The sequence below is a fragment of the Anser anser genome, assembly GCF_964211835.1.
Source record: "Anser anser genome assembly, chromosome: 10".
Taxonomy (NCBI): domain Eukaryota; kingdom Metazoa; phylum Chordata; class Aves; order Anseriformes; family Anatidae; genus Anser; species Anser anser.
Window position 1 is genome coordinate 11151393 of NC_139730.1, and position 25646 is coordinate 11177038.

Sequence of the window (25646 nt, forward strand, 5' to 3'; positions counted from 1 at the left end):
AGCTGCAACTGTGCAAAAATCAGCACCCGCCACAGGGTGACCTGACCGTGTGTCCTTACAGGCGTTCAGCCTCAGTAACAGACAGATATTTACTGTAGCTGCCAAGACAGGAACAAGACGTATGATGATAAAAAAAGGACCTTGCTGCTAATGGCCCCGAGCGGGACCAGCCCAGCGGGGACAATTATCACAGCACTGATAACGGGAGCAGCAGCTGCCAGTGTGAATTACCATGCTGTCTGTGGACCAGCAGCGCCACAGCTGCAAAGCATGAGGTAGCCCTGAACGATGGACTTCTGGAAGGGCCTTCAGCTGAGTGGGGCAGTTTGGGGTCTGTGTTGGTGAGAAGACTGGGTGACGTCCTCGTGCTTACTCTCTTGCCTGCTCAGGTATATGATGTGCAGGAAGCACTGTGGGAATGGCTGGAAGTCAAATGCAAGGGCAAGAGCCCTCACTGTGTAGGTGATGCACTCCCCAGCCCTTCCTGATCCCACCTGGACTACTTCCAATGTGGCATCTGAGAGCTCAGCTACAAGTCACAGCAGAACAGGGCAGGATGCTTTTTAGCTCAACCCTCTGGGGGAAAAAAAAAAAAAAACAAAAAAACAAAAAAAACAAAAAAAAACAAAACAAAAAAAAAAAAACCAACCTTCCCTGCAACAAATTGGAGCTGAAAGCTCTCCCTGCATGCTCTGGCTGCCAGTACCACAGCCAGGGGTGAAAACCTTCCCAGGGCAAGTGATGGGAGATCCTGCCTCTCCCATGTTTCCCTCATGGGCTGTCGCAGGTCATAGCTGTGGGTCACAACTTCCTCACTTTCCTTGGTGTAAGCCTGGATAGGCATGTTCTGCAATTTTTTTTTGAGTGACGGCAGTCTCCTCTGGGCTGTTGGACATGTCGCATGGTCTCCTCTGCTCTCTGAAGCACTTCTGGTGTCTCTGATAGGACAGTTTTCCCCTTTTGCTCTACCAAGCCAACAGGTCTGTAGAGGAAGTCATTGGCAGCCCACAAACATCCTCTGGAAAGCCTTCAGTTCCTGGAGCTGCAATCTGAGTGGCACCTGAAGCTCTGGTCAAATGACGCCTGCTGGACATTTGCCCCCCAGAGACACCCTCCACTACCTCTGGCAGGACTTTTAACACCCTTGCAGCCCATGGTTTCCAGAGCAGGCCATCAGCCAGGGCAGCCAAGGGTGGTGGTGCAAGGCTGCATCTCAGCCCTTGTAAGACACAGTTATGAGAGGGGCAGGGCAGATGGTCATGGGCAGAGACGTCTCAGACAGCCCATGTGTGGGGAAGGAAAAGGGAATTGCGTGCAGCAACAGAGCCCCCAGACTTTACCATAAATTGCTAGCTGGAAGTGGGGGGGGGTGCTCAGATGTCAGGACACGGTGATAGTGCTGCCACACACAGAGAAAGTAGCACTGCACTGCGCCTGCACAGGGATTGCACAGCACATGCATGGGAAACCAGGACCCGTCACTAACACACGTGATAAATTTGGATGTCGTGAACACATGGAGGCCACACTACACCACATGGAGTGGCTTCCCATCGCACGCGCTGTAAATCTGAGACTGCCCTGTGCACAAGTGGCAAATCAGGCAGACTGTTCCCCTTGGAGAGAGGCAGTGGCATGTAAGAGCAGCACGTCAAGGTACTCTGCATGAGGCAAAGAGGTGGAAGACCCTGCCCCGTAAATCAGCACATACTATATGCATGGTCAGAGAGCGCGCGCTGAGCACAGGCACTAGAACCAGACGTGCTGTGAATGTGCAGAGAGGTAGCCCTTAATGCGTGCAGTAAATCAGGACATGCTGTGCATGCGCAGAGAAGCCATAATGCTGCATATGGGCAGTAAATCACAGTGCACTGTACCCGCACAGCAAGCCCACCCCGAACATGAACAGTGAGAGAGGACACGCATGTGCAGAGCCATCGGTCCCACACAGACACAAATCAGGACTTGCTGTGCGCTGCCATTTAACAGAGAAAAAATCAGTATGCATAAATTTATCCTGGAAATGAAAGACTTGTAGCTGTGCAGGTCATCAGGCTGAACAAGATGTGATGGAGAGAGTGCCTGAGGCACAACCACCAGATGAGGACACACTTCAAATGCATGAGATGAGGCTCAACCAGGAGGTGCTGTGTGAGAGCAAGGAGGAAAGGAGCAAGGTCATCTCACTGTGAAAGAAGGATCAGATTTAGGATTACCTGGATAGAGCTCAAATAGCAAAGAAATTGAGCTAATGTGCCTCCCACATCCAGAATAGGGAAAAGGGAGACTAAAACATATATAGGCTTTCGTAACCTTGTGAGGCTCTGACCCGTGTTTTGAAGGAAATCCTTCAAGATAGGAAGGCAAATGGAAACAGAATTTCTCACAGATACATTGCGTCAGTTTAATATAATGATTTTTCTTTCATAATTGACTTCTTAGACAAGAAGATGCAGCATGTTTAGGCTGGTTGGAGTTAAGGAAAGTTTGATTTGCCACTCAGTAGGAACCAGTTTCCAGTGATGGAAGTGATGGTTATGGTTACAGCAGAGGAACCAGCTAATTAAATAAATGATGGGTTGTATTAACAGTAGTGTCTCCGAGCAGAGATATTTCTAGCACTTCTTCTCCACCCCCCGTCTCAGAGCGACCCCACTAATACGAACAGCAAACAGTTCAGGGGTGAGTGACGGTGAGTTTTCGGGAGGGACACAGCTGCATCAGTAGCAAGGCACCGGGAAGATCTCACCTAAAAGATCTGCCCAAGCATGCTGTTTGGAGACATCCCTCCAAAATTGTGCAAGGAAAAGGGCGGAACTCATCACAAGCGGAGACCGAAAATGAGGTGGAGGCATCCAAGCACAGATATTTTTCAACAGTTTTTAAACAGCACCAGGAGCAAGTAGCTGCTTTGAGATGATGCTGGGGAAGTTCGCCAAAAGGACCGAGCAAGGGTGGTCTCTGAATTGTGAGCTGAAACTTGCCCCTTGTGTCAAATAAGTTGGTCTCCACAAGATTTGAAAGGAGGCATTCAGCTGGGCCATGTGCGTGCCATATGCATGTGTGTGCTACGTATGTGCTACACCGCACGTTTTGCTGGTAGCCTGCAGGGATCGGGAACAATTTTCTCCACTTTGCTATAAACTTTGGCAGCGGAGCTTCGGGGTTATTTGATCCTCCTCCTGCAGCACTGGAGACTGCTGTGGCTGGAAACAGAATACCGGGCACTGTTTTCAGAGACATTCAAGTGATGCAGGCGTTGCTGGGAGGGCTGGGGTTTAAACTAATCACTAGACTTGGGTTTAAAGGGGCTTTTCCAGGCCAGGGGAGCCGGGAGGGGGGATGGATGATGGACAACTCCCTACACCCATCTGAGGGTTTTACCCAGCCCTGCAAGGGCCGGTTATTGGTGAGGCGTTCAGGAGCCCTGATGGCTCATGCTGGGAAGGGTGATGAAACCCAGGCAAGGCTTGGTGCTAACCAGTGTGCTTCGTTCCCAGCAGGTGGGAGATGTTAGGGGTTGTAATGGAGTTTCAGCAAACACACTCCAGCTTCCAAGGAGGGCAGGCTCAAATTCTGCCCTGAATCAGCCTCTCACCCCTCTGCGCTGCCTTCCTTCTGCAAGACTGTCTTCTGGCCAGTGGCGTTTTGTGCAGGAGTGAGCGCAGCCCTGAGCTGGCCCAAAACCAGGCGGAGCAGCACAGGGCTCGGGGGCTGTGCCAGCTCTGACCCGACCACCGTGCAAGAGCATGCTCCCAGCAGCACTAATCCAATTACAAAACAAACTTCTTTCATTATCAGGGCCTGCAGCATGCTAAAACAGCTTGGCGATTATGGAGGGCTTAGCAAGGGACTAGAGATCAGGTGATGAATGACAGAGCTGTTTCACTGACAGGGAGCAGGGATGGGGAACAGAGGCAGCTGGGAGGGCATGGGGGATTGCTGGGACAAGTGGGGTGGGAATTGCTACAAAGGAAGGTCTTTGCTCCACCTTCATGCCCTCAGTGGGGTTAATCTCAGAGCCACATCAGGCTTCTCAGGCCTTTGTCCACCCTGGGCATGAGCATACTCATGAATGGGAATCCCCTGTCATCTCTCTAGCCCTGTTACACGCCTGTCCCACTTTTATTTCCAAACACCACTCATTTCAGCCACAGGAGAGCAAATGTAGCACTAAAGTACCAGTTGAAGAGGGATTCAGTCCATCGAAATTTTCTGGGGAGCCCCTGAAGTTCAGCTCCCATCACAGAGGATGCAACACGTTGGCCAGACCCAGAGTTAATTCCACAGCAATGTACTTCCCGTGGGAATCCCCAAGTCAGACCCAAAATGTACAGGACCTGCATGGATCTGCTTGATTTGAGCAGCTCAGGTCCATCCGCTGACCCGACGTCAAGCTGCGGGCTGGCTTTTTGCTACATCTCTGTGTTCTGCATGCCCTTCCCTGCAGAATCTCCTCTGCTGTGTGAGGGGCAGCCAGCTGGGCTGAGGTGCTGTCCTCACGTCGCAGTGAACGGGAAGCCCTCTTTATGCCTGCTGCCCAGTACCTTCTGGGAATGCTGTGAAGAGGGGCAAAAGCCTAGCTGGGCCTAGGGAAGTTCTGCTTCTCTCCAAAATAGCCCTTGACTCTGGCCTGACCTCAAGGCTAACCCTGCTTGGAAGGTACAGTACAGAGGTGTGGCCTGCAGAGGGTCACTGGGGTGGCAAGGGCTAGAGAACATGATGTACAAGGAGATGCTAGAAAAGCTGGGCTTCTTTAACAAGAAGAGGGCTGAGGAGGGATGTAATTTCCATTCCCAACTACCCGTAGCGGTGTGGTAAGGAAGACGGAGTGAGACGCATCTCAGAGGTACCCAGCCAAAAGACGAGAGGCAACAGCACCAACTGCATTAGAGACAGTAGCTGGACTCAAGCAAAAAAAAAAAAAAAATTTCTGCTCTTCCCATTCCCGGGTCCTGGGAGGCCAATTTGCTGAGCCTTCACCTCCACGGCATCAGGAGTAGGTGCCAGGCCCCACTGGAGCTGCTTCCTTGCCTGATGTGAAATACTGGGGTGGTTGTACAGGTCAACTCCTTCCCTGCAGCTCAGGGAGGCATCCCCAGCATCCCCCTTCAGCGCAACAGGCCAAACGCTACAGGCAAAATCCTCCACCGTGATCAGCCTTTTGAAGCAAGAACCAGAAGTCCCCGGGGGCAAATGATGGCGGGGGGAGTGCCAGGACCTACACGCCCGTGAGTGTCCATTGAACGCCAGTCCAGTCACACCTTGTCCCTTGTTTAAACCAGCTCCAGAGAAATAATCGCAGAAGTTGCCGTGCGCTTGGCAGGGACACCCCCAAGACACAGCCAGGCTGCGGGGGTGGGATTTCACCATCAGGCTGTTTGCTCTTTGCCACCATTTCTCGAGAAAAAAAAAAAAAAAAAAAAGAAAACCACATGGCTCTCCTGTGCCTTTGTTCCCTGGGTGCACAGAGTCAGGTGGCCTCTGCTTTCCTTGCCACAGTCATAGAGGGCAATCCCCCCGGGGACAAGCACTGCGCTGGGGCCATCAGCACACAGCGGGGCCCCTTGACACCTTTTAAATGCAACAAGGGCATCTAAGAGCATCTCTGCAAATGTATTCCTGCACCTCCAGCCTTTTCCGTGGGCTCTGGTGCTCGCCAGCCCCCGCAGAGGCAGGGCCAGGAGAAAAAACCCTCTAGCCAAAACTCCATCCCCACTGGAAAAGGCTGGGGAGAGGCAGCAGGGGCTGCCAGCAGCCAAGCACTGCTGGAAGCAGACACCGAGCGCTTGATGAGCTCAAACCGCAGCCTTTTAGGGAGCGGGGAAGGCTGAACATCCGGGAACAAACCACCACAGCTTCTGCAGGCTCCAGGGAGCACGCCAGCCTCGCGCAATGCCCCGAGAGCGGCCCAAAACTGCGACGGGACAGCAATCCCCCAGCTACAGGCCGAGTCCTGAAAACCCCAGAGCCCACACTAAGTCCCCATGGTTCCACAGACCATCTCCATACCCCCAGCAAACCAGCAGGGCCAGTTATTTCTTGGGAGCAGGCGATGGGGAGGGCCATCGTTTCTCACACAGCCACTCGGCAGGGCACCAACGGCCCCAGCGCTTCGCTCTGCCGATGCTCAGCAGACAAAAAATGTTTTGCTGGTCCAGCAGCGGACTTGCCCCAGCCAGCCCCTCTGTTGCATGTGGCAGGGCCACTCTAGGGAGAGGAGGGGAAAGGGAACGCATTGTCAGGGTCATCGTGGAGGAGCTGAGCTTATCACGAAGCCCAGATGGGAAGATATGTGCACGGGCATGGTAGCAAGCAACCACCAGGACCAAGGTTAAAAGGCAAAGTATGCAGCAACTGCTGCAGAGCACCAGATGTAACTTCAGCCATAGGAAGAGGAGGAACAAACCAGCCCAGAGACAAGGTGCCAGGAAGATGAAGAACAGGACTGGAGCTACTAGATGCCCAGAGAACAGACCTGTGAAATTCAGGTGTTTTGCCTAATTACAAGGGGTGAAACAAAACGAGGAGGCAAAAGATCCCAAAGAGCATCCCTCTCTGCAGAGCATAACAGTTACGTCCAAAAATCAGCTCATTGCTGCCCACAAAGGACCTCAAAGACGTTGCCAGGACAAGACCAGTGGCGTCCCTGGTCCCCCACGTACGAGAGTAAGCTGGTTGGACCACTCAGGTGCATGGGCCTCTGTGTGTGAGCGAGTGAAAAAAACCCAAGTAATTTTGCTTAATAGAATCCCCCTCCCTGCGGTTTTGCATGGCATAGTGCGACACTGATCCCCCGCCCAGGTGGTGGGGCAAGGGCACAGGGACACCACGGAGCAGGAGACGACCATGCACCGCTTTATTAGGCAGTGGTGCTGCACGTGCGGCCGAGACCGGTCACTATATACATTTGGCAAACGATGGCAGTGAGTACCAGTACCGAGCACCTGCCCCCCGGGCCTCACTCATACCCCGTGCCCCCGCCGGGGACAGCACCAGCCTCCTCTCCTGTGGGCACAGGGCTGTCCTCTCCCTCACAGGACGTGGGCAGAACCAGGCACCCTCAGGACACACCTTGGGATGCTTTCTCCCCCTTTTCCTGCACCTTGCTCCCCCCAGGTCCTCTCCATGGCCCCAGTTCCAGTCCTTGCTTCCCAAGCTCTTCCCGGAGGGGGCGAGGGCAGCAGGCGGCCAACCCTGCTCAGCTCCTCGTGCTGGGCCCCCCTGCCATCATCCCAGCAGGCAAACCAGCACACAGGAACCACCGTACGAGGGAGCTGGATGAGGGGTCCAGCTGCTGCGACCCCCGATAGCACCATCCGTGCCCAGCTCGCTGATCCAGAGCCCATCCTCGGCACCGCAGCGCTCGGCCCTGCAGACGGGCCAGCTTTGGGTCCACCCAGCCTCCAGCCCGGCTTGTGCAGGGTGAGGACTATAGGGTGCGGATAGCCACCGGGTAAAGCAAGGACATGTGCTCGGCCCCCTTGATGGGCAGCTTGCGGCTGGCATAGTGATGAATGATCTCCGGCACGCTGTCGAACGGTGGGCTGTGCTGACCCAGCACGTACTTGTTCTCTTGGGTCCGGGACAGTTTCATGTGCATGAAGCCCTGGCTGCTCCTGCAAGGAGAGATGAAGGCAAGGTTAGGGGGGGACAGCTGGCCCCCACCCCCCCACCAGCTCCTTCCCCTGAGCTGGGCAGCCCATCCCTGCAGCCGCAGGGTGACGCAGAGACAGCGTTTTAACCCTTTAACCTGTGGCAAAACCCCTTTTACAACCACCCTGGCTCACACAGCAGCTGTGCCAGGAGAAGCTGGACTGCTGCACTGGCCAGCCTTACTGTGGCAAAGCAAGATTTTCTCCTTTGGGCAGTGGCCAGCCACGCAACACCCCCCCCCTCCAGGCCCCCCCAACTCCACACCACCACTGCAGGCTCCATAAAACCTGCTCAGCGTAGCGAGGCCATTTCCCGGCACAGCACGGGCACCGAGCCATGCGCGGCTGCGCAGGCAGATACTGCCACGAGCGCTGATTCCAAGTGACGGGCTAATGGCCCTGTTGCTATTAATTTGCGTCTCCGAGGAGAGCCACAGCCTGTCTGCAGCGTCTGGAATGCACATTACGGCAAAATATTGATGACTTAAAAGCAGACAGGACCTCATCAGCAATGCTGAGCCGCTTCCAGCTCCGCGCAGGCCAGTCCCATCCCCCCAGCAGGAGATGGTGCCCGTAATGGACAGAGCGGCTGCATTAGCAGAATGGGTTTGCAATCCATTTAGGAGCTGATCAGCAGGGAGCCGGACCCCTGGGGACAGCAGAGGAAGCAGCACGGCGGCTCCCTGCCAGGGACCAGGCTCGGGGGGCTACCGTGCTGCTGGGAGCACCCTGGCTGCAGACCCGGGGGGTCCTGCACCCCAGCAGTGGAGCTGTGGGGGCTGCACCGCACACAGCCCCCCCGGCAGCGTGCACACACGGCAGGGACGCTCCGCCAACCGGCACACGGCTGCCCGCAGGTGCTGCACCCCGTAGGAGTCCAGTGCAGGATTAGTGCCAGGTCCAGAGCAGGAAAAGAGGTAAAGCAGGCTGGGTTTTGCCCAAATCACTCCCTGGGTCTCCGCACCACGGCTTCAGCCCCTCTCGTGGAGGCACGAGCCACGGGGCAATCATCCTCCGGGCATTTAAGGCAGTACAGCCCTGCCCGTGACAGGCAGCACGGGGTGGCCCAGCCAGGCCTGTCACGGCAGGGTTAAACCTCCCAGCTACCTGACCTGCTCCTGCTGCTCTCTTTTGTGCACATTTTCCTTTAAGGCAGCACAAAAGGACTGGAGGTCAGCACTGAGCTCTCCTTTCAGACCATCTCCTCAGCTGCTCCTCCTTCCTCAAGGAAAAAAGAGTTCGGAAAAAAAAAAAAAAAAGAGATGCAGGCAACCAGCTTACAGCTATATAAAAAGCATCCCTAGGGATTTTCCTTGAAAAGGCTCTATAGAGATAGGCAGTGCAGTAAAAATCATGTTCCTGAGGCTGTGTGCTCTCTGCAAGCATGGCTGGTGGACGTCGCCTGAGCAGCTCTTGGATGGGATGCAGTCTCCTGCGGGCAGAAGCACACTGCTGCAAAGCCACATCCTACCCACCCACACCATTTGAGAAGAGGACTTGGCCATTTTTGCCATGAGGCTAAGGATGGGTAGGAAGAACTGAAGGGGGGGAGGGGGAGAAAAAAAAAAAAGGATGACTGGCTTGTAGAGGTAATGAAAAGGGAGAAATGTGCAGTATTGGTGCTTTCCACACTGGAAAGGGAGGAAACTCCACCAACCCCAACACCACCTCTCAAACACAACTCACTGGCCACTAGAAGCTGTTGCTTCAAAGGAGCTCACAATCCAAGACAAGAAAAAATGACTGAGAAAATTAAAACGTCAGTAAAAATTCTAACAAATACATGAAAACAGGGAGCTCTTCCAAAAAGCTTGATGTCTGACCTAAAAGCTACAACTGCAGAAGAATGATTTTTTTTCAGCTAAACATCTGCCCTACTTTGGTGTTGAAGGCAGCAGTAAAGCATAAAAACTAGAGAGATGGAGCAATCTAATTCACAATTGTGGCACCGGGAAATAAATGGGGGAGGCTGAAATCGCCAGGGAGAAATGCAGGTACAGAGACCACTGGGAAAACTTAAAAGTATATTGAGAAAAGCATAGGGATATGTGGGCTGCTGTTGGGCAGAGATGACTGAAGTGCTCAGTAAATACTTTTTTCATGCTTGCCAGGAAGAGAGCTAATATACTCATCCTGCAGAAGGGCAGGAAGGTATTTCCTAATCCATCATCATTTGCTGGACAAGAACAGCTTTGTTTTGGGGGAGTTCAGGCTGCCCCAGTACTCCCAAAAGAGCTGAGCAAGTTGCTCTGGGCACATACCTCAATGCTTCATGCAGTTTTGGCTCTCAGGGAAGCTGCAAAACTCAGGGAAGGTGCTAAGATTACCCTCCAAAACCCAAGCAGAAACCAAGCTGTGCTGTGGGGGGTGAGGATTCCCTGCTGAGAAACCAAAGCAGCGCAATGCCCTCTCTACCATGTGGTTGAGCGAAAGCTTCGATGGTTATGTGGGCTGGGGAGGAAGGGATGGGTACCCACATTTTCATAAATAATGGGATTGTACAGACTTTATTTTCTCATAAAACTCAGCTACAAATGGAGGGAAGCAACAAGCCAGAGCTGGAAGCTGTAATCAGACACATGCAAGTGAGTAATAAGGCCCATCATTTTATCCGTCTGAGGGATTACTAGCACTGCCAAGGGAAACGCAGCCTGCCTCCAGCTCTGCAAGTCTTCCCAAGAGATGCTTCTGCCAGACACCAAACCAAACGTCAAAAGCCCGTGCCATCCCACAAAGAAATGCAGAAACTGCCCCACAGTTGTGTCCAAGCCACCCCCTCTCCCCACGGCACAGGCCCCCACTCACGTGTGCACCCCAGCACAAAGCCATGCGCCCACCCACAGGTGCCAAGCACCCACAGCGCTGGGGGCACAGGCACGCCGGCAGCCAGTTCGTGTGTGCCCCCGCAGAGTGCAGCTGGATGCACGTGAAACAGCACCATACGGGTACAAATCTAGATGTGAGCCACCACCCAAAGCCTAAGGCTCACCTTCTGCACCACCTGGCCACCTCTGGTGGCTGAGCGCAGCCTACAGGGAGCCTGCAACCATCAACCCAGGCAGAATATTTCTGGGCTGGGCTTGCTGCAGGCAATCACCTTATTCTGGGTGCCCTCGGCCAGGCGTTTACGCTCAGTGCCACACGGCAGTGCCACCTGTGCTGCACGTACGAGAGCAGCACGGCCCCGAAGGTGCGCCCGCCCTGCAGCTCACCCGGACTCACTCACTTCAAGGAGAGGGAGAAGTCGTTCTTGCTGGTCTCGCTGTTGCGCACCAAGTAGCTCGCCTCCTTGCAGAGCCTCAGCAGCGTCTCTGCATCCGTCCGGCTGATGGCCCCGTGGTACCAGCTGCAGGCAGGAGTGGGACCAGCTGTGTGCACACCCTGGGCACGACAGAGCCTGCACAGGCTGAGCCCCGGGCAGCAGCGATGCCGGCCGCAGTGCTGGGGGTAAAGGATGCGGGTGGCAACACCGGGGCTGGGGGACAAAGGGCTGCTGGGCTCACAGCGGGGCAGCCTGGGGGATGCGGAGGGCACAAGGGGACAGCAGGACTCAGAGGAGGGCAGAAGGGAAAAGCAGCAGGTGGGAAAAACATGGTGCCGGGGTAGAAGGCAAGGGCAAGAAGCAGGTCTGCCACCCTGCAGCATCACAACGTGGACCCGGGGAGGGCAGGCAGGACTCACCACTGGCTCTCCAGGGGCAGGGCAGGGTCAATCCTCTCCCCAAGGAAGGGGCCAGGCTCCGCACTCAGCGTCTTGGTGCTCTTGAGGCTGCTGGTGCCGTGTCTGAGGCCAGCCCTGGCCTTCTCCTCCCTGCAGGGCGAGGTGCGGCCGTACCCCAGCCCCTCCGATGGCCCTGCAAGACAGACGGACATCACAGCAGCCGTGGGGACAGGCTGACGGGCTGGACTAATTATAAACCCACCATGCTGCCAGCTTTCCCCACACAGCAGGGGGCTGTGGAGGTGGCCAGAAATGTCACATCACTGGGTCCCCTCTCAGTGCCCTGATGCCCTGCTCTAAATAAGGGGCAGGGCAGCTCCCAGTGGCACCTGGGGATGCTTAAGTGTGCATCCACATCAAGTCAGGACTTGGTGCAGACTGGGCTCCTGAGCCCCTAGATATATTTTTCAGGGAGGTTTCATAAACACAGAGAGGTGTGGCTAATGTAACAAGAGATTCAGTGGCTGCGGCATACAATTAGGCGTTTCCATCAAGAGAATTAGTACTGAGAGGCTCTCCAATCTTGCATAAAAAAGAGGAGTGGGAAAGATGGAGCTTAAAGGAGAGGCAGGCAGTTTGAAAACAAGGGACACATTTCCACCTCTGTTGCGGTGGAAAATAAAATCCCTGGAGGGGAAGGGAGACGTTTCCTCTGAGAGATGCCTCCCTGACACCACCCTGCACACCGACGAACCGCAGTGGTCCAGCGCACGCCGCCCAGCAAGGGATTAACTGAGATGTGCCCTGGGGACCCAGCCTCCCACTGAATGTTATTTCCGTGCAGGATGATTTCAGCATTAATAATATTGTTTCTCCCTCCTCCAGAGAGTTCATTATTGCTCCCCTGCAAGGAGAGCCCCCTCGCACAAATTACTTATCGATCTGTCAGAACTGCCCTGATTCAAGGCTGCCGGTGGCTGCTGCCGCAGAGGCACAGACAGCCTGGGGGTGGCCGAGCTCCAGGACAAGCAGGACCCCGGCCCAAGGGATGCCCTGGCTGCTTGGTGGGCGTGTTTGGCATGGTTTTGTCAGCTCTCCACAACCTCCACAGCTTAGCACGGCTTAAATTCCCCCAGGAGTTGCTCAGGGCCGAAGTGCCCAGCATTACGGCTAGGCAAGCCGTGCCTCTGCAGAGGTTGGCTCTTGCCCATAACAGCCAGACTTCAATTTCAACTCATCACCTTAAAAAATTGGGACAATCGTTAAAAAGGCAGACAATCAAAACACTGAAGTGTTTGCTGGCTGCACAAAGTCATCATATTGGAGGCTCAGAAGAAATACATTGCACCTGTCAGAGAGCAGCAGAAGCATGTACATGATTAAACAGGATATTAAAAACAAGCCCCTAGGAGTAAGAAGACATCCTTCAAGAAGTTCAATTCAGCCCCAGACAGGCAAAGTAGAGAATAACACAAAACTCTGGCAAGATAAACTTAACACAACAAAGCAAATCAAAATAAAAACGAGAATTTGTGTTGCTAAAGCCAGGAAAAATGACAAACTGATGTGTTCATCAGGAGCAGGGTGCGTGTCAGAGTGACTGTGAGGATAAAAAATGATGGGGTAAGAGCAGAGGCTGTATAGCACAGAAATTAATTCTTCATGACGCCTGCATTTATTGTACAAAGAGGAGCAGGAAGTTTCCATTAGACCTTTCTTTTTTGGTGATTACTTCAGCCTGTAGCATCCCTAAGAGAACATTTGGGACAGTACCGGGACATGGCGCTGGCAGATCAGCCGCACTGCTCGGGGGCATCCCGCAGCAAAATCAGCAGTCACGTGCAACCTCGTGCTCAAACCCACCTGGGAACTTAGCAAAAGCCATACAATTTTTTTTACGAAGCTCTGCAGGGACCTGGGTAATTGCAGATAAGGAAATCAGACATCTGCACCTGGCACGTCGCAGCGCCTATCAGGAGCAGTGTTAGTGACGCACAGGCGGCACGGCACACCGGGGCAGAGCCGTCGGTTTGCAGAACAGAGTCACGTCTCACAGATCCATCCCAGTTCTCCGCAAGAGCGGTGGCACGTGAACAAGGCCAGCCCTGAAAGCCCGGGTGGGTTTTTGACAGAAGCCCCTTACCTGACGCTGTTGGGAAAAAAAAACACTAATCTACCATGGCGTAAGAGCAAGGTCCTTAAAAAATTAATAATGGGTCAAAAGAGAAGCAGCAGTCATTGATTTTCATAAGCGAGACAACCAGCAGAGTCCAAGGGGGATTTGCCAGGGGCTCTGCCTTTCAGTGTATGCAAAAAGGGCTTCGCTACAAGGCGAACCTGAGACGACAAAGTGTGCCTTGGGAGATATAGCTGTTCAGGCCAGCAAAAGCGAGAGCCAGGAATCCAAAGGGATCCCCTGCCATTGAGCAGCAAGGCAATAAAGAAAGCAGATGAAACAGAGCAGTGCTAAATGATGAAGTGATGCACTTGGGGAAAAAAACAACCCCAAACTTCAGTGGTTGGATCTGAATTAGTGGTTACCATGCCTGTAAGTGACCTGGGTATTAAGAGTCACAAGAAAACATCAGCTAAATGCTCAGCAGTTGTCAAAAAAAGTAAAAGCAGCCATCAGATGGGAATTTGGAGGCAAAGAAGAGAGAACAAAGCAGACGATAATAGCTCTGCCACTGAATAATCCCCTGGTGCAGCTCAACTACCATGTGCAAGGAGGTATCAGGTAACCGGAGGAGACACAGAAGAGGCAAGGACAAAGGTCTGGCATCCTGCGCAGGACAAGCAAGGGGCCAGGAGGAGCTGGGGAAAGGTGGAGGAGAAGAAAGAGGAAGAGGAGGAGGAGGAGGGTGGATCTGCACTGCTCAGCACAGAGCCGGCAGCATCCATCCACAGGCAGCCCTGCCAGGTCCAGACAAGCTCCAGCGTGGCAGTGTCCCAGTGCTGGCAGGCAGCAGGGCAGGGTTGTGGCGGGCACTGGCCACAGCCCACCCCGGACACCCCACTGTCATGCAAGACCCACCGTTGGCGTCTTCGTAGTTCTGCTGGCCGTGCTGCGGGGGGCCGGGGGCACCAGCCTCACCGTCCGGGGGGGTTTCACCACTGTCGAGCTGTCCCACCGGCGGTGGCCACGGCAGGTCTTTAATGACCTTGATTTCAACTGGATAAGGGGAGGGATGAAGGTGGGGAGAGTGGAAAGAGAGAGAGAAAGAGAGAGAGAGAGAGAGAAAGAGAGGGCTTAGAAAAAAAAAGTCAGCAACACCAAGCCCAGGGAGAAGGACAGCAGTTGGGAGGGTGAAGATCTAAGGTCTGAATTCCCAGGGGCCCTATGCCAGCCAAGGCTTGCTGGGACACACACAGGGGTACCCAGTACCCCAGCAGAGCTCCCGGGGACAGCCAGGCCACCCGAGGACAAGCTGCTGTCCATGACCGTGGGGCTGCAGGCAGGCTGCGGCAGTGGCAGAGAAGGGGGTGCAGACTCTGCTCGCCATGGATTAGCCTCATGCCAGTACCAGGTGCCCATCAGGGGGCTCGCAGAGGGGCCAGCAGAGAGCTCCCAGCTTCTCAAGAAAGGAGAAACACTCCAGAAGCCATAGCAGGACCTGCTCTGGAGCCGGGAGAAAACAGACTGCAGGTCCATGGCACCGCAACCTGCTTCGCCACGTGCAAATTTCCTCCAGACTCAGAGCAAACCTGGAGCAGCCCGGGCAGAACCCACGCATGGGGCAGGCCCATGAGCACACCTCCTCCACCCAGGGGCATTGAGCGAATCTGCAGCGCACACCCCTCCACGCAAACCCAGCCCAGTGATTCACAGCAGAGCCCAAGAAGCTGAAATCTTGGCACAACTGTGCTGGGACCCAGGTCCTGGCCTCCCATAGGCACAACCAGACACTGCAGCGTCCGGTCTGGCACATGCATTCACCCAAAAGGTGAGGAGTCACTCCCAAGCCCGAATCTCCACACCTCTTCACCGCCATCCCCGCGCAGCGCCAACAAACACTGTCTCGAGCGCCTTGTGCTTGCTGGCAGCAGTGCGGACAGACAATGCTGCAATTAAATGCATCCTAGATATGAGCATGGCAATTAGCCAGTGCTGGCGGAGGAGCCAGCGCTAATGCACAGCATGGATTTCCTCATTAACAAACACAAACACAATCGATCCTGCAGCACGGATAAATAGGTCAGGAGGCTGGACGTTTGCGGGGCCAAAGGCTCCTGGGGGGTGCCCAGCTCCTGTCCATACAAAGGGAGTCCCGAAGGAGGAGGGCTCTGCCTGAGCTGAGGATGGAGCCCCAGCCCTGCAATTTGGGGTGGGAGACGGAGGTCAGCTTGCACCAGAGGTGCAGATCAGACAGTAAGGGGAACAGCAACCGGAGATGAGCAGCGGACAGGCTACCGAGGCAGCTCCCTCACCACTCCCCCCAGCCTGGCTCCCACCAGCCCTGCTGAAGAAAAGTAGCCACTGCGAGTCAAGGAGCGCTCCCCGAGCCATGGGAACGGGGAGGCTGACACTGCCAATCCGACAAGGATAAAGGCACACCAAGGACCCATCTTCCCCCTTGCAAAACACTACACAACTACCGCTGCCTCCATCCTGGCTCACCTGCGAAGGCTTTGGAGATCCTCTCCTTCTTCCACTCCCAGGGCTGGTCGTACTCCTCTGGAGGCCGCTCGTCATCCTCAGGCAGCCGGGACTCCCTGGGCCTGGGGCAGGCGGGGCGGTCGCTGTCTGCCTCCAGCCCTCCGGTCACAGGCTCATAGGGAGTGTCGTAGAGGTGCAGGGGCCGGGACGGAGCCTCCCGCAGGCCCTTCTGGCGGATCTCTAGCGGAAGAGGGAAGGGACCACAAACTTTTCACCTGGCCATGCTCCCCAAGGGCTGAGTTTCACCCAAGGGCAACACAGGGAGCATTGGTGATGGAGCAGACCCCAAACCTCCAGCAGGTGCCTTAAACAAGCAGCAAAGCTGCTGGGTCCTAAGCGGTCCCCAGCACCAGGATGCCTTCTCTCCCCACGTTGCAGTGTCTCCCTGCAAAGCGGGGTCCATGGGGACAGACCGTCCCAGGAAATAAGTCCCCACAAGCAGCACGGCTGCTTTTCTCCCCTGAACATCCAGTGTGACTGGTTTAATAAAATGCCCTTCCCTTGAGCAAAACTGAAGCCTCTCTGCAGACACAAGATTCTTTGTCGCTTGCTGATTTTTCCAAAAAAGCAACAGTCTCCTCCAAAAGCCATGTGAGCTTTCCAGAAACCATTTGCTCCAGGAAAACCACGGGACTACAAAGCAGAGCCAGAGCCTGGAGCAGACACGCCAGCACAGCGGCCCTGCATGCGCTGCAGCAGTAAGAGCAATGCCTTCGGGAGCATGTGCTCTCACCTCGCCTGCTTTCAAGCCATAAATGAGACCGCTGGGGACCCTGCTGCTGCAGCAGACAACGGCACGCTCTGGACCCATCATAACCGAATTAAACAGCTCCCACATCCGTCTTGTTTTATGCCAGATGCATCGAATGTCATGTCTCTTCTGGCTTAGCCTCACGGGCAGCACCGCAAGCAGAAGTATCGAGGTGCCTTTAATGCTTGGGTAGCCTTCACAAGTGCTCTGGCTATGGCCAGCCCATCCCACAAGCATGAACCTGTGAAAATTTGGCTGCAAAGTAGCTGTTGCACCACTGCAGCAATCACACAGGTTTGCCAGCCAGCCCTCAGAAGCCTTGTCTGGGCGACCTGGTGCCACCTCAAGCTGTAAGGAACAGAGCATAGTGGCCACCAAATTCACAGAGCAGCAGGGACCCAAGCCGCAAAGAGCACAGTGGCCTTTGCGCAAAGCTTTCCACCTTACCAGCCATCATCTTCTGGGCTTCGTATGGCTCCATATATCCATCATTCTCCGTCACCTTCTCCAGCCCTGCCTGGCTACCGGCCACCTGTGCAGCGTCAAAGGGGTCTGCATAGTCCTCCAGGACAGCCAGCTGGAAAAGGGGAGGAAAGCAAAAGTTTAGGGGGGGGGGGGTAGGGACCAGCTGAATCCCCTTCGAATACCACACCTCACCACCAGCTCTGCTAGGAGAAGCCAGAGAGGCACCCGGGACCCCAAGCCCCAAAGGGAAGAGGGATGGATGTGCCTTCACGCCCCAAGTCCTGGGAGAGGGAGTGAAGCAAGCAGGAGCCCAGGATCGCCAGCGCAACCACGGTAAAGAGCACCAGCACCGGGGGCCTGGGACAGGGCTGCTGCCACCCCTCGCTTGCCCCTTTCGTATCCTCTTTTGGAACAAGGGCGCTGAGTGGGCTTCACAGCACCAGAGCCCTGCCGAGCAGGTGCTGGCAGCCGGCAGCTTTCCAGGCACCCGCGCGAGGCTCTCAGCGGTGGAAACGCTCCAGCCTTTGTCCCGAAAGCTGGGCCGGAGCCAAGCAGAGCAGAAGGCGGCCCAGCCTCCTCCGTTAGCAGCGGCTTGGCACCAGCAAAGCCGCCAGCGCCTGAACGGATGCCCCAGCAAGGTCCTCTCTGAAGGCACTGACATCAGCTCCCCACGCACAGCCGCATTTTCTCGTCCAAAGCAGGCCAGATCCCAGTACAGGGGTGTCAGCTGGCACAACTGGGAGCTTGCTGGTTATTTTCCAGGGCTCCTGCAGGCTCCTTTGGAGACATTCCTTAACAAAAGGGCTACGAACAGCCTGCAGCTTCGTCTCCATCCCTCTCCCAGGACCCTGCAGCATCTCCACACATGCCAAGGGATGTCGGACGGGCTCCTCCACGCAACCAGGAGTCAGCAGAAAACAGCACCAAGAGCCTCTCAGGTACAGTATCTCAAGGAAAACAAAAACCAAACAAAACAAAAAAAACACCAAGGTTTGTCCTTACGAGCAACAGAGACACAACCCTGTGGCAGACAGGAGGGATGACCTGGAGCTCGGTCCCCACCCTTCCCCAGAGCCACGCTCCTGCCCCAGCATCTCAGCGGCTTCCCGGCAGGAGCGCTCCCATCACACAACGCCGTAGCCCGTTACAAGCCAGGAGCTGCACGTGCCACCTCGAGCCCCAGCATCTGGGACTAAACTAGGGCCAAGGAGATATTTCTGGATGGGTCTGAGCACACCCAAGCATCTTGTCTGTTGCCAGCTCACCTGCCATGCTGGGACATCCAGCAAGGTTTGTTGACCACAATGCTGGCTCTGCTGAGCTTCCGCAGCACGAACCTGAGCACAGTGTGGCAGCAGCCAAAACCCATCCTGGTCTCGGTCCCCACAAGCCCAGTGTCACTGCACCCTGCTGCCCCGGGCAGAGCCAGCGGTACTGACCTGGGCAGCTTGCAAATTAATCTCAGGCTCCCGTAATCCGTTTAAAACAAAACCCCTCTTCCTCCTTCCTGTGAAAAGCATCTGACAATAGCCTCGAGCAACAAAACACAGCAGGAAAAGGGGACAGGAACTGGAGCTGTAAACACCTCCCTGCTGCCTGGAGCCTTTGCATCTCTCCAGGCTGCGGGAGGAAAGAGGCAGCTCCTCTATCACCTACCTGCCTCCTCTGGCGGGCTGTGGGCTTCCCGGGCAGCTCTCGCTCACCCCAGGGCAGCTCTCCCAGCCCAGCCCTGCCACAATGAGGCACAAACAGCAGAGCGTCATCCCCCGAGCAAAGACGGCCAGCCCCAGGGCTTGCAGACACCCTGGATGGATGCACGGCGAGGGTTCGGATGTGGTAGCGAGACAATGCCCACGCTGCTCAGCACTGGTGTGAAAGCAGCAGCAGCAGATATCTGCTCAGAGCATCAGCTTCTCTGGATAAGATGGAAAGAGCAAAACGTCTGCAGGCAGGGCCCAGTGCCAGCATGCCACGTCGGGGCTCCAGGAACAGCCAGGAAATCTGCTGTGGCTGCTTTTGCCTCCCTCAGCCAAGGGTGATGTAGGCTCGCGGGGCCCCATGGGACCCAGGGGCAATACCGAGCCCAAGGGCTGCAGCCTTTTGCTCACCACCACTGGGGCAAAACCGCCCAGGGAAATCTGAGCTGCCAGTGGCTTTTGCAGCCGCTCGTCTGCTCGAGCTGCCCTCCCTCCCCAGCATGGGCTAGGGGCGTCAGCATGAAACCCGAATGCAAGCCGGCGCTGCTGCTGAAATCCTGGTTTGTGTTAATGCCTGCCTTTGAGAAGCCCCTCAAAGAGCTGTTTTCTGGACACCCTCACCCTCCGCAAGGCAGAGAGGGGCTCAGCCTGCTAGTCGGATGCTGCCTGGGCGATACTGAGCAGGTTGGTGCCCGCCACTCCAAAGAGCATCCCGCAGGCTGAGCACACGTCCTGGAAAGCCGCAAAAACCCGGCCACTGCTGCAAGGACTTCTGCAGAGCACAGCCCGGAGCCGGTGACAGCTCATCTGCACAAGCACCAGCGCCGAGGGAGGCACGAACACGCAGACACGCACCCCGACATGCACAGGGGCAGGGGCTCGCCGTGCCAGGCACGTCGACAAGGAGCGACCCAGCGCCCACGTTTGCCTGGTTCTGTGCCTTCAGAGACACCGTGCTCAGCGCTCGCCCTTTACAAAGGGCTCTCCCAGCTCCGAGGTGGCTGCAGGGCTGTGAATGCAGCAGGCTGATCCTCCCGGGGTCAGGAAGGGGCTGCCTGCTCGTTCCTCCTGTCCTCAGCCAAACCCGCCTGCATTAAAACCTGCCACAAAGCCTATTTCCTAGATGTGTTTTACTAGATAGACAGACACCTGGCTTGCTGCTGGCACCAGTCCTGGACCCTCCCTCTCCTACCCCATGAACAGAGCAGCTTCAGACAAGACAGGGCGCCAGCACAGCAGCTTTGCAGCCAAGAGGCTCCTCCGCATGCAGTGTTCGCTCTTCCAAACAGGAGGAAAGCCCCTTCTGCACCCCCTGGGTGCCTGGGTCTGGCTCCCTGGGGCGGGAGGGACACACTCCAGGTCTAGAGGACTGTGGGGTCCGATCCAAAGCATCTCTGCTGAGAGCCCAAGCGTCCTAAAACTGGGCGTTTTGCTTGCAGGGGGCTGCAGAGATGCTCTGGAGCAATCAGATGGCCCTGTGCAGGTGGGATGTGGTCTGCTGGGCTTCGGTCAGGCACAGAACTAATGGCCCAGGTCAGGTGCTTGAGTCGCCAGGCTCCCTGGGTTTGGTGTTTTTTCTTGCCACGCTGGCTTTATTCCTCCACTACCTCAAAGATACCTCTTAGTAAGAGTCGAGCCCACAGGGCACTCAGAACGTAAACACTTTCATATCTGAACTGGTCAGGCACTACGGCAAAGAGGCAAGGCATGGAAAAGCTGAGAAGGGAACTGCGAACCACACACAGGAGCAGGCACACTCAGGGTGCAACACCAAGCAAGTGGCAACGCAGCGCAGGCACCGAGGCTGGAGGGGAGCACTGCACACCCAGCGCTGAGAGCGAGGCAGGGCTCCTGGAGGACGAACTGCAGCAACCACGCAGTTGCTGACTGTATCCCAATGCACTGGCACGTGGGGCCGAATTAAGGTTGCCTGGGAAACTGCATCTTTGACATTTCCTAATCCGAGCGCCGGACATCATGAACGGTGCGGGGCTCCAGAGCAAGAAGCCCCGATGCACATTTGCTCCCTCCCATACATGGGCTGAAGCCTTTGCTGTGTTTGAAACAATTCTGGTGCAAAGGGCATGCCTGACCTGCAAAGCCAACACCATGGGACGGCTCTTGGTGCAGAGCAATCCTTTGGAGAACAGCTGGGCAAATCAGCACCTGGACCCCCCGACACGTCCTCTCTGTGCCCACGAGTACGTTTCATGCATTAATCTGCCACGGCAACACACACCCAGATCCCCACTGCCGCACTGAGGCTAGTCTCACTCTATTATTTATGCCCACTGTATGAAAGGAAAACAAACCAAAATTAAAGGTAAGGGCCAGGTTCTAGTGTTAAAACTGTTTTTACGCAGCACACCAGGGAACGGGACAGACAGCAGCTCTCCATGAGAGAGATCGTGGCTCAGACACCGAAATCCCAGGGCAGACCTGAGGCTCTGCACTACCTCACCTACAAACGCCCTACCTGCCACTGCCTTTTGCCATAACAAGACGCTCCACTTCATACAGAGGTCTGTCTCCAGCCAGAGGACACCTGGGCAGATCCTTCACTTTATAAACAAGTGGCTGGAGATGCGTGTGTTTGTAGTTCCCTAGGAAGTCCCCGTGTTTCACACCGGAGGCACTCTGAGTTCTAATTTAACCCAGTTCATTCTCTCCTTTGGGTGCAAGATTTCCCCAGTTTTACCCCCAGGACCTTTTCCCAAAGGTATCACCTTGCCACTCAGCTTTTAGTGGGTGCCAAAGCCACACTTTCAGGTAAACCAAAAGCCGGCTGTCCAAGAAGGGTCGGATTCCCTGCCTGAGGAGCCGGACACGCTGCACCCAGGGCACAGGAGGAGGAGGGAGCCCGGGGCAGACAGCACAGCATCTTGCAGGATGACTCAGTTCGGGGAGGTTCTCTCAGGAAAGACACACGCCCAGGAGCTTCCTGGCCAGCCATTCCCACACCCCACGGTACTGACCCTGCCCTCTGAGCACAAACGTTGCATCTGGAGCCCCAGACTTTGGGTCTGACCCTAATCACACTGCGACTGAACGCTGGCAAACCGCAGGCAACTGGCAGCACCCGAAGCCACGCACCCCTGCGCCACACAACCTCGTCCCCGTCGTCACTGGCGTGCAGCAGCTCGAAGAGGAGAGGCAGATCCTGAGGAAGAGTAAGGTGTCACTGAGCAGGACAGGCTCCCAGTGCTCTGCAAAGGGCCTGGCCTGCAGCCAGCAGCACGGGGCCAACTGCAAGAGCCACCGGCCGGTCCCGACAGGCATGACACAAAGCAACACTCCAGCAAGGCTCCGGCCTCGACATGGGTAAAGCCACATGTGGAGCAACAGCGCAGAGAAACAACCCCAACCCCAAGCGCGTCGTGCCCGGGGCTGAGGCACGGTGTCCCCACGCTCCCATGAAGAAGGTCCCTTCACTGAGAACAGGCTGAACCTCACCCGCGTGCATCAAGGGGAGCCCTGGTGACACCGTTTCTTGTGTCTCTTCCAAATGCGGCATGGAAGACATCTCAAGGGTCCCCCTTGCACAGGCGAGTGGTATCAGCCCTCTGTCTGCTGCTGGAGGGGAAGGACTGCTGAAGGACCCCTGCTGGTCCCCGCCACCTCCAGCAAGCTTTTGTGATGGGAAGGGAGCTACCGCAGAGCTCACCCTAAGCACGTCCCCACGAGATGCTGCAAACCCCACGTACCGCAGCACGACGTGATGACAGCAAATCACATAGCACGTACTCATGGCCGGGGCAGGAGGGATGCTGCTGCCAAGACATTCCTGCCCCTTCTTCAGTTCTCCAGAGAGGGAAGGCATGGCACTACACAGGCACAGGGCTCCCAGGGAACGTGGTCCCCCTGCCTCAATGCAGCACCTGTGGCACAACCCACACTGCCTCAGCCTGCCCACACAGCCACGAGCCAGTGGCTGCTCCTTCCTCTTCCGTCCCTCCTTGTCCTTCCCGCTTGGAAGGGCGGCACATTTTATTAGCGTGCTTTTCAGTGTAACTCTTAACAAAAAACCTCTCTGCTCCAGCAGAGCCTTGCCTGTACCTATAATTAAACTTCGCCCTTCACCTTCGACATCACCACAACTCAGGACCCACACGCGAGCGCTTTTTGGAGTCCCGCTTCCCACTGCGGACATGGAATAGAGCTGGGAACAGGGCCCACCACCTCCTTCTGAGAGCGGGAGCACCGAGCCTGCCACAACCCCATTTTGGCATAAAGAGCTCATCAGGGTTCTCTCCCAGCCCTGACGTGCCTTCCCTGCTCCAGGACACTTTGATGTTGTGTCACCAAGAGCAAGTATCCAGCAGGCACCCTCCATCCCCCTGGACCATCTCCGGAAAGGACCACCGTGAGCATCACGCCCTTGCCGGGGCCAGGGAATCCTCCCACCACCCAGCCCAACTTCAACGCCAGCATATGGGAGCCAGAAAGGGTGCCCAAGCCCAGCAGAAGCGCTCCACATGGTGAACACTCTCCTGCTCCTCCAGGGAAATTGTTTCAATGACTAGCTGCATGCCCTATCAAATATTCCTACCTTATTTCTGTCTCAACCGGCCTTTGGAGCTCTGCCTTTGTCCATCACCTACCGAAGCCCTGAAGAATTAGAAACCTCCTCCCCTCAGAGGCACGCATGAGACTGGGAGATAATCTAATCACGATCTGCCACAGATACAACAAAGGGTCTTCTTCAGCCTCCCACTGTTAGCTGGGCTTCCCCAGATGCCTCCCAGCTCTTGGCTCTTCACTGAGCTTTCCAGCTTCACCCCCGTGCTCTGATGCCCAGGGAGCCCGAGCCAGGCGCGGCTGGACTGGCCAGCAGTCCCTACTCCACACAGTTCCTGCTCGGCCCTTCACATACCAAAGCCCACGTCCCTCCAAGAAGTGCAGCCTTCCCCTGGTCCCTTTCAAAATCATCTAGGTGCCAGGAGCCTGCCTCAGCAAAACAAACCCCTGCAACAGCACCTTCAGTGCCCTCTGCCAGCACCCTCCTCCTCTTCCTCCTCCACTGCCTGCAGCAGGGAACTTGGAGGACCTGAAGGAGGACCAGGGAACTGAACGGGCCCCTCTGGAAACCTCCCAGCGGCACTTGCTCATTAAGAGCAACTTTCAAAGATCCGCCAGCTACAAGTTCTTCATCTGCGTAAAATACTCCCGAGCGGATTTTGCTCGGTGTGTGTTTCCTCAGCACGTCAGGCAACGCCAAGCCCGAGTCTGTGATTATTGTATCAACAATTCCCTCCATCAGCCAGATCTGCAATCTCGTCAAGTTCACTTGACAAGCCCCATCTTGCAGGCTGCGGCGCTGACGGGCGCTAATGAGCCCTCCTGCCTTTATTTGCGCAGTCCCCGTATCAGCCTCTCCGCGAGGAGGCCCAGTGCCCACGGCCGCGGCCCCTCGGGGTTTGCCCCTCGGCAGGGTCCCGGTGCCACACGGCTCCTGCCTCCCGCAGGAAGCCTCTCCCTGCTCCCGTCCGCTGCCCGGCGAGGACTTTTCTGGCCTCCTCGCCTGCCTGCCGCAGCGGCCCCGCTCCTGGAGTGGGAGGCACGGGCAGCACCCAGCGCTGCTCTCACCCCGAGAAGGCAGCTCTGAGGCATCAGACAAAGAGGCACGGGCGCCTCCTGACAAAGCAGCTCCGAGGAGCCCGGCTGCAGCTGGCACAGCCTGGGCAGGCCCTGGCAGGCTCACCGAGGAGATCCGCGCCGCCACACGCGGGGCAGGAGGAGGCCCGGGGCGGCCGGTCCGACCGTCACGGGCCTCTGGAGATGTCCCGAGCTGCGTGGGGCCTCCCTGGGCCGGGAGGTCGTCGCCTCCGCGGAGCAACAAGCACCGGGCTGCAAAGAGGGAGCAAAAGGGGGCAGGCAGCGGGAGGCCGTGTGAGGGGCCAGCAGGGCCTGAGCCCGCACACCCAGCGCTGTACCTGCGGCGGGGAGCCCCGGGAGCAGCCCCCGTGCTGCTGCTGCTGCTGCTGCTGCCGGCCGGCACGTCGCAGGGCAGGAGCCCCCCCGGGGCTGGCTGCTGCAGGGGGCACAGCCCGCTCCTGCCCGCCCCCGCGGACCCGCGGCCGGGCCACTCACCTCCTGCGGCGGCTCGTCGGGCGGCTCGGGGCCGGCGGGGGGCGAGCCGGGGGCGGCGGGGGGAGGCGTCGGGCTGGCGGGCGCCTTCTCGGCCGCCTCCACCTTGATGAGCCGGTGCTTGGGCGAGACGTAGCGGGGCCCGTCGGGGGCGGCGCTCGGCGGCGCCCCGCTGTAGGGGTCCTCGAAGTCGCGCTCCTTCTGCAGGCGGTACGCGGCCACGATGTCGGGCTGGGCCGCGGCCAGCGGCTCGGCGGCGCCCCCCGGCGGCGGGGGCGGCTGAGGCGGCCCGGCGCGGTAGTCGGGCTTGGGCGGCGCGGGCGGCGCGGGCTTGGCGCTGCGGAAGCCGAGGTGCTCGCGGAGCCAGCGGGCCATGGTGCCCACGCACTGCGGGGCCCCGCCGGCACCGCCGCCCGCCCCGGCCCCGGCCCCGGCCCCGGCCCCGGCGCCGCGCTCCGAGCCGGCCGCCGCTCCGCTCAGCAGCATCGGCACTGGCGGACTGAGCGCGGCGGCGGAGCCCGGGCCGGGCGGGGGGGAGAGCGGGGGAGGCGGCCGAGGGAGGCGGCCAGTGCCACCTGCCGGAGCCGCGGCGCCGGCTGCTCCGAGCGGGGCGCCGAGCTGCGCGCCCGGCTCCCCCCCGCTCCCCCGGCGCCCGGCCCGGCTTCCCCCCGCGC

At 57.0% G+C, this 25646-nt stretch overlaps 1 protein-coding gene across 3 annotated transcripts; it reads right to left on the bottom strand.

The window, feature by feature from the left end:
• Positions 1–2379: 2379 nt before the first annotated feature.
• SHF (Src homology 2 domain containing F) lies at positions 2380–25646 on the bottom strand. 3 transcript variants are annotated; one of them, XM_083850439.1, is made up of 7 exons: positions 24976–25643; positions 17171–17300; positions 15934–16152; positions 14350–14487; positions 11337–11508; positions 10882–11001; positions 2380–7619 (listed from the first exon to the last, which is right to left on the bottom strand). In XM_083850439.1, the coding sequence occupies exons 1-7, from the start codon at positions 25456–25458 to the stop codon at positions 7433–7435; spliced, it is 1449 nt and encodes a 482-aa protein (XP_083706565.1). In that variant the 5' UTR covers positions 25459–25643; the 3' UTR covers positions 2380–7432. The 3 variants fall into 3 exon arrangements, with proteins under 3 accessions (XP_083706565.1, XP_083706566.1, XP_083706567.1); XM_083850441.1 differs by having other exon boundaries at positions 7482–7619; positions 10868–11001; positions 24976–25646; XM_083850440.1 differs by lacking the exon at positions 14350–14487 and having other exon boundaries at positions 24976–25642.

Coding starts and splice junctions, on each gene's coding strand:
- SHF (XM_083850439.1), bottom strand. CDS start 25,458: ATGCTGCTGAGCGGAGCGGCGGCCGGCTCGGAGCGCGGCGCCGGGGCC. Junction 17,301..24,975: donor CCGACGAGCCGCCGCAGGAG/GTGAGTGGCCCG, acceptor CCCCTTTTCCAG/CTGGCTGTCCTGGAGGACTA. Junction 11,509..14,349: donor GAACTACGAAGACGCCAACG/GTGGGTCTTGCA, acceptor TCTGTCTTGCAG/GGCCATCGGAGGGGCTGGGG.